This window comes from Eubalaena glacialis, chromosome 6 (genome assembly GCF_028564815.1).
Source record: "Eubalaena glacialis isolate mEubGla1 chromosome 6, mEubGla1.1.hap2.+ XY, whole genome shotgun sequence".
Taxonomy (NCBI): Eukaryota; Metazoa; Chordata; class Mammalia; order Artiodactyla; family Balaenidae; genus Eubalaena; species Eubalaena glacialis.
This window is the reverse complement of record NC_083721.1, coordinates 13,773,523-13,780,718: the sequence shown is the minus strand read 5'-3', so window position 1 is coordinate 13,780,718 and position 7,196 is coordinate 13,773,523. Positions and strand designations below refer to the sequence as shown.

The 7,196-nt window shown below is 41.5% G+C and overlaps 1 protein-coding gene across 3 annotated transcripts in view; it reads right to left on the bottom strand.

Moving 5' to 3' along the window:
• Positions 1-2,034: 2,034 nt before the first annotated feature.
• The window catches only part of TIAM1 (TIAM Rac1 associated GEF 1), a 151,203-nt gene continuing 146,041 nt past the window's right edge, over positions 2,035-7,196 (bottom strand). For 2 of the 3 annotated variants that reach the window (XM_061192920.1, XM_061192923.1), the window contains 2 exons: positions 6,961-7,133; positions 2,035-3,375 (listed from right to left, as the gene is read on the bottom strand). In XM_061192920.1, the coding sequence (XP_061048903.1) occupies positions 2,906-3,375; positions 6,961-7,133 (643 nt within the window). In that variant the 3' untranslated portion in view covers positions 2,035-2,905. The remainder of the gene's footprint in view (positions 3,376-6,960; positions 7,134-7,196) is intronic. The other variant, XM_061192921.1, reaches the window with a different exon arrangement.

Below are 7,196 nucleotides of genomic sequence, written 5' to 3'. Positions count from 1 at the left end.
TGATATAAATGAACTTATTTACAAAACAGAAACAGACTCAAAGATTCTGAAAACAAACTCATGGTTACCAAAGGGGAAACGTGGGGGAAGGAATAAATTAGGAGCTTGGGATTAACATACACATGCTACTATATATAAAATAGATAACCAACAAGGACCTACTGTATGGCACAGGAAACTCTACTCAATATTCTGTAATAACCTATATGGGAAAAGAATCTTAAAAAGAATGAATATACATATATGTACAACTGAATCACTTTGCTGTACACCTGAAACTAACACAACATTGTAAATCAACTATGCTCCAATAAAATTTAAAACAAAAAAAGCTTCAAGCTCTACCAACAGCAAACGATAAACACCATTATCATCTCATTTATATGTGGAATCTAAAAAACAAACAAAAAAACACAACTAAACCAAGCTCATGGATATAGAGAACTGACCGGTGGTTGCCTGAGGTGGGGCGAGGGTATGGGCAAAAAAGGTGAAGGACATCAAAAGGTACAAACTTCCTGTTACAAAATAAGTCATGGGGATGTAATACACAGCATGGGGGCTATAGCTCATAACACTGTATTGCATATTTGAAAGTAGCTTCTTAGGAGAGTGATCTTGAAGGTTCTCATCACAGAAAAATATTTTTTATAACTATGGATGATGATGGATGTTAACTAGACTTATTGTGGTGATAGTTTTGCAATATATACATTATGTTTAATATCTGAAACTATCAATTTTATATATCAATTATACCTCAATTAAAAAAATAAAAAAAACTTCAAGCTCCACCAAATCAGCTTTCCCTTGATGGTCATGATACTTATCGAAAAGAAAGGCAGCCTTAGGTATCTTCTCCCACATATTCAACAGTTCATATCCATCCTCCCACCCAAAAAGGCACAGGACTGTCCACTTTTCAATATTTTTTATTGTTTGACAGGCATTTACAACGTTCCATTCATAGACCTAAAAACATAAAAATAGACCTTCTTTCAGCTTATAAAAGAAATATATAAGAACTTTTGACATAGACACATCATGACCTTATGTACAAGAGACAATGGCACCCTCTCCAAGCACCAGACTTTCCAGCATTTTCAGACAAACCCGTTGCACTGGGAGTGGTAAATGGGACTATTAGAAGCCTCTGCTTCAGTTTTCCACCCAGACACAATCGAACTGGAGATGAAATGGAACAATGTGTGATACGAAGGGTATAGAAATCATTCTAAAGCTCTTTAAGAAAATCAGAAGATATAGCAAAAATTTAATAGAATAAAACTCTCAAAAGATCAAGCTCAAAGCCCTGGAAACCCGAAAGGGGAGGGATACAGGGTGGGAAAGCAGGTAAAAGCAAGCAGGGGCACAGGAGCATGATGTTCTGAACTCTCTATTGTCTGGAAATATAAAGTCATAACTGATTTTTATAAAATATAATTCCTAAAGCTACTATAAAATTCAGGTCTTTAAAGTACCTACTGATGTGTCAAACATCAAATAGATATTTTCCCCAAAAAGAAAGTTTTCATATTATTTTAAACCTTTCTTAGGAAGTGGACGTTGTGAAACGGGAAAAAAAAAAAAGCTATAAACCTTTAAAAAAAAAAAAAAAAAAATTGAAAGTGCTTTAACTTGTTTTTGTTCTTCCTATTTGGAAATCTGTTTAGAACATTAGGTTTTTTAGCATGTTTACCCTGTTTTGTTGGCATGAAGAAGGTGTTAAACCCAAGACATGTTTTTGAAGAGGTGGTTTTGTTAAACGGTTTGGTTATGGACTGTCAGGGAAGAAGTAGGTAATCTATGGATGACGATGCAACTAGAAAAACAATGATCACCATGGCAACCCCATGAGGAGTCGTCTCCCCTCCCCCGCCACGTGCAACAGACACACACATTGCCCATCCCGGTGTCATGTTTAATCCAACCAAGCTCCCATCTCAAATAGAGATTCAAACATTTAAATTAAAAAAAAAAAAAAAACAAAAACAAAAAAAACAAAGCTCCTTCTTGGGAAAAAAGCTTCTCCTAAGCATCTTGTTGGCCTTTCATACATAAATATAAAATCACCACGCCTCACTCTCTCTGTAAAAGGTAAAATCCTCATTTTTTAAACTCAGAGTTACACTAACACTGTGTAAAAGTCTCATCTGTTTGTGCCCCCCGCATCTCAGGTAAAATACAAAAAATAGTGTTTTTTTTTTTTTTCAAGTGATAAATTTGGATCTCTTTCCAAGGAGTTTGGCATCTTTATAATTCTATGCAAAACTAGAACCTCCGAACACCGACATCGAGTAAGACCAGCCATAGACCTAAACAGAAGAGGAAAAGAAAAAAGAGAAAAAAAGGCTCATGGAAACATAAATCTCCACCCTCTCCTCACACATTCTTAAAATACACAGATATTCTCAGACGTTTAAGAGGGAAAGGAGTAAGAACACTGCAAGCTGTACAGTTGCTTTGTTTCCCCAACTAGGAGATGGCTCCTGGACTGATTTCAGATAGAATCTTTTATTATTTTTTCGTGTGCTACCCTTTAAACTGATCTGTAGTACATACTTCAACTCCTGGGGTAATTTGCTTTCCAGTGCTATAGAATTTTTTCTTTTTTTTTTAATTCTTTAGGCCCTGATTAATTGAGAATAAATAAAAGCCCTTGGTAATATAGAGAGATAGGACTCAAGCTGATTTGGGATTCTTGAACAATTCTTTCCGATGTTGTTAGAAACGATAAAGTTGGGTGGCTACATGGCTTCAGAACAAAGTCAGCTGCCAAAACCGTGTGTGCAAGAGTGCGACTTAAAGGGAGCATTCTCCCCCTCGCGAGTCCGGGAGGGGGGTGGAGTAGGGGCGGGGCGGGAGACGTATCTACAAGGACTGTCTCTACCGGGGAACGTGAGAGTCAGATCTCAGTGTTCAGCTTCCTGGAGGGGGCAAAGTCTTCACGCCTAACCCAAATAACCTCCTCGCTCGTGCTCTCCGGGCCTCCGTTGATGCCCGACAGGGCGGCTTGCTTCTTGAGCTCCGTCATGCGGGATGCGTGACTATCCAGGGGCTTCTGGCCTCTCTCCCGCTGACTGATGGAGGCGGCCTGAAGCCGCTCCTGCAGGTCTCTGTCCGCGGCGGCGCCCTTCACGGACTCACAGAACTCATCATCGTCACTGAGGATGTCTGTCTCCTTGATGTCATCCTGCTCCTCATACTGCGCAAGGTCAAACTGTTCCTCTACCCAGCGGTCAGTGTCCCCGCCACCGGGGGGCTGCTGGGACTCCTTCTCCGGGCTGCGGGCGGAGATGGCATCAGAGTCAATGGTAAACCTGTTTCGGGCCAGTCGCCGCCTCCTCCTCCCAAGAGACTTGCTTGGGGCGGACACTGCGCACACACACAAAAATATAAAAATAAAACGCCCACATGCTTTACGTGCGATGAAAATCCAGAAAGCAAATACAAGAAAAGGAAAGTAAAGGCTACACGATATGCATTCAGGACCTGGATGTCGTTTGGGGCTTAAAGTCCGGATTTCACCAGTCTGTCTTGGGGTCGTTACCTTGCACAAGTGTCTGGACTTGGAGGATGTTACCGCCATCGACGGAAGGGCAAGGAGGGGGGGCAGCTGGGGGCAGCATATGGGTGGGTTGTAGGTTATAGGGGAAAGGGGATTCAACTCCCTCTGAAATGATCAGTTTCTCTACCCTGTGCACCTGGGAGACAGGGAGTGCAGCTTCTTGCTGCTGTCGAGTGCACGACTGATGTTGGGATTAATTAGTGCCCTCAGTTCCGACTATGGCCCATGTCACAGTGCTCTGGGGATCTCCCGGGGCTGTCCTAGAGTCATTTAGCTGGAATAAATCTCTAGTAAGGATGGAGGAGGCCTCTAGAGTTTCATTGTCTTTGCAGAAATCACCATGATATATCAAGGAGGGAAAAACACTGATCCAAGTTATATTGCTTTCTAGAAAACTGAATGTAACATTTCTTGAGGATCTGCAGGTACCTTAAGGGCACAGCATTGTTTTTGGAGAAGCTACAGAAAGAGTGGATCTCAGAGATATTGAGTCCTCTTTCTGACAAAGCCCCATGTGAACTTGAGGCTAAAGCAAATGTGAGCCTTAGTCCCTCCTGTCTCTGTTCTGTGTATCCCCAATTTCTCTTCTACAAAGCAATTAAACTACCAGTGCCGGAGTGGAAGGAGAAATAATACAACACCCAAGCAGCTGATTAACAAAGTGCTAGATAAAGTGACTAAGAGTTAAGAAAAACAAATCTTTGAATTCATTCTTTCACCCTACTGCCCTCTAGGAAGCCAGTATTATTAAAAACAAACAAAAGACACCACCCAATCAAGCAAACAATCACACACACACACACACACACACACACACACACGACACATGGAAACGTTGCCACTTCTCCCTCGATATTGAAATGTACCATGGGCTTTCCAGTGGGAGGGAGGAGCCTAGACACCACTTAGGAGCTACTTTCCTGAAATCTAAGCCTGAAAAACCATTAAACTGCTTCAGTGCTGCTAGAAGTAAGGTGACTATTCATAATTACCGCCAAATGCAGCCTTGGCTTCAAATACAGCAGGTACAAGGTCAGTGAGCTGGATAGTGGTCTAAATTGGCTCCCGCTCTGACCATCCTCTGTCTCAGACCCCTGTGCTTCCATCATCATTCCTGAGTGTTCTATCATCTTAAAGCATGGAGTAAATAGACACCACTCTCACTCAAGGAGGGGAATGAAAATCATTTCCAGGAAAAATGGAAAAAAGAAAGAATTTAAAAAAAAACAAAACAACTACTACTACTACTATTACTCCACTGGAAAGAAGCAGAAATTACTGTTCAATTTTATCTCAGTACCACCAGAGTGGAGCCTGGCTCTCTCCAATCACTCTATTAGAATTACCTCAATTCCAAATTGGGATATTGGAAATATTTGTCAATGATGTGCAGGTTTAAGTATTTAGAAGTAAAGTATGCTAATGTCTGTATTCTAGAAATGTGTCAAAAGTAAGATGAGTTTATGGATGACAGATGAATAAATATGTGACAATGAAAATATAAAAAATATTACAGACAGTAGGTATGAATGTATACAATTCTTTCATTTGTTCTATATGCCTGAAAATTTTCATAAGAAAATGTTGGAAAAACAAAAAAAATGTGTAGTTAGGTTACTGGCAGACATAAAGTGCTTTTAGACTAAGGGAGACTGGCTATTTGCCTTTACTGAGCAAAAAGAGAAATAAACTAGCTGGGTATTCATGATAATGCATAATGAAGCGTAAGAATAACCCAGCCAGCCTTACGGGGTTCCAGGAGACAATCTTTGATTCGAGTATTTCCACTGTTCACTATTAAGACTGATTAGCTAGTGCTGTGCTGACCCACTCCAACACCATTTTTAAATCATCTAATTTGAAGATTCTGACGATAGTGAGGCGCTTCAAAAGCAGAGTGATAAAAGACTTTCCTTCAGCCAAAAATGAGCCATCAAGCAAAAAATCTTCCAATCAGCCAAAGCCAACAGGCTCTGACATCAAGGCTCTCTCTCTTGATATTCAAGATGATGGGGTAGGTTGTAGCAACTTTGTTTTCTTCCCAGAGGGATCTCAGCAGGAAAACTTCTGAGTGTCCTACAGACTAAAAATGCTTAGTTTCAAAGTGAATGCAGCTCTGACTTTAGGTTCATCGATTAACAACAGAAACCTGACCAATGACAGGTGGGGTTTCCTGAGGTTGGGACACATATTCCCAGTCCTAATTATATGTGGCAAGTAAAAGGAACAAATGAGACAATTCCAAGGTGAAATTCTCTGCTGTGAGCTCTAAAGGAATAAGAAAACTTTTTATATGAGGACTCCATGAGAAATTGTGGATAGGGAAGTATGCATGACACTGGTGAGCCCAGAAGGGTACTGGGGGTTCACCATACCAGGTTTTCAGTGAACACTTATCAACTGATTGGAGAATAGATATAAGATAACTAGCCCCTTAACATTAGTTAAATTAAAGTACTTAAAGAGTATAATACACTCTGTCAGGGTTATGTCTATGAAAACCTTCAACCATTCACAGTACCATACCTGCCTCTTCAACACAATTGAGAACAGGCGGAAAATTCTTTAGAACAGAGATCAGAAGCCTTTCTGGCAAATGCAAAGGAAGCCTCTTTTATTGGAATCTTCCCTGAAAAATTCTGGACTGCCTCTTAAAGGAGTGATAAAAATTGTTAATGTCTTGATGTCATTAATACCTAAGTGTTATGAAACTATCTTTCTTCCTAGATAGACTTTAATGCCATTTACAGGTAGTAGTATTGATCTTTACTGCTTCAAGGTGGTAGAATAAGTCCTAAAAGAATATTTACCCTGGGACCACTTGAACTCCAGATTCCTCTTTTCTAGTAGCAGCTCAAGGCTTCCCCAAATGAACATGGAAGCTAAAAATAAAGTTGCAGGCCCAAGGTGAGGGTAAAATCTGATGGGTCATCTGGTCTACCAAACATGGACTCCTTACTGAGAACAGGCATGGCTGTGTTTCTCGAGGACAAAGCCACCATGTTCTCAGAATGGTGGGCTGTGACTTTGCTGAGACATCACACACTGCTTTTTGCTGGACAAAGCTGGCTGTCATGCAAAGCAGCAACTCTCATTCGGCAAGCGGGCTAAGACAGCCCCTCCAGAAAGAGAATGCGCTCACTTCCCAGCTTGGCAAATCAGAGGGGAGCTCACCAGCCAGGAGGAGGAGGGCAGCGAAGGGAAAGCTTGAGGGAGGGCAAGAGGCTTAAACCAAGAGAGGGAGGCAAGGGCCGGGAACCTCACACCAGGGAAGAATGTACTCCAGCGATAGCCCCTGCAAGGCCACGTCTTAAGTCTTTCTCAATGAGGACGTCAGTTCTACAGTGGAGTGGGGATGACAGGGATCTTGAACGTCTGAATCCCCACAGTACCTGCCCTGCTCATAGCTGGCCTGGCCCCTTTCAGCGCACACAATCGTTTTCCTCCAAAAGGGACATATTGCTGGGACGAGGGAAGGCTTTCGGTCTTCAGGAGCTGTCTTCTGTGCTTATCACGCAGGATGGAATGCACAGCCTTCAAGAAATCCTTTCTGCTCTCTGGGGAGCTATGAAAAGAAGATTTACACCTGTTAGGGAAACAGCACTTAACACATGATGGAACTTCTGAT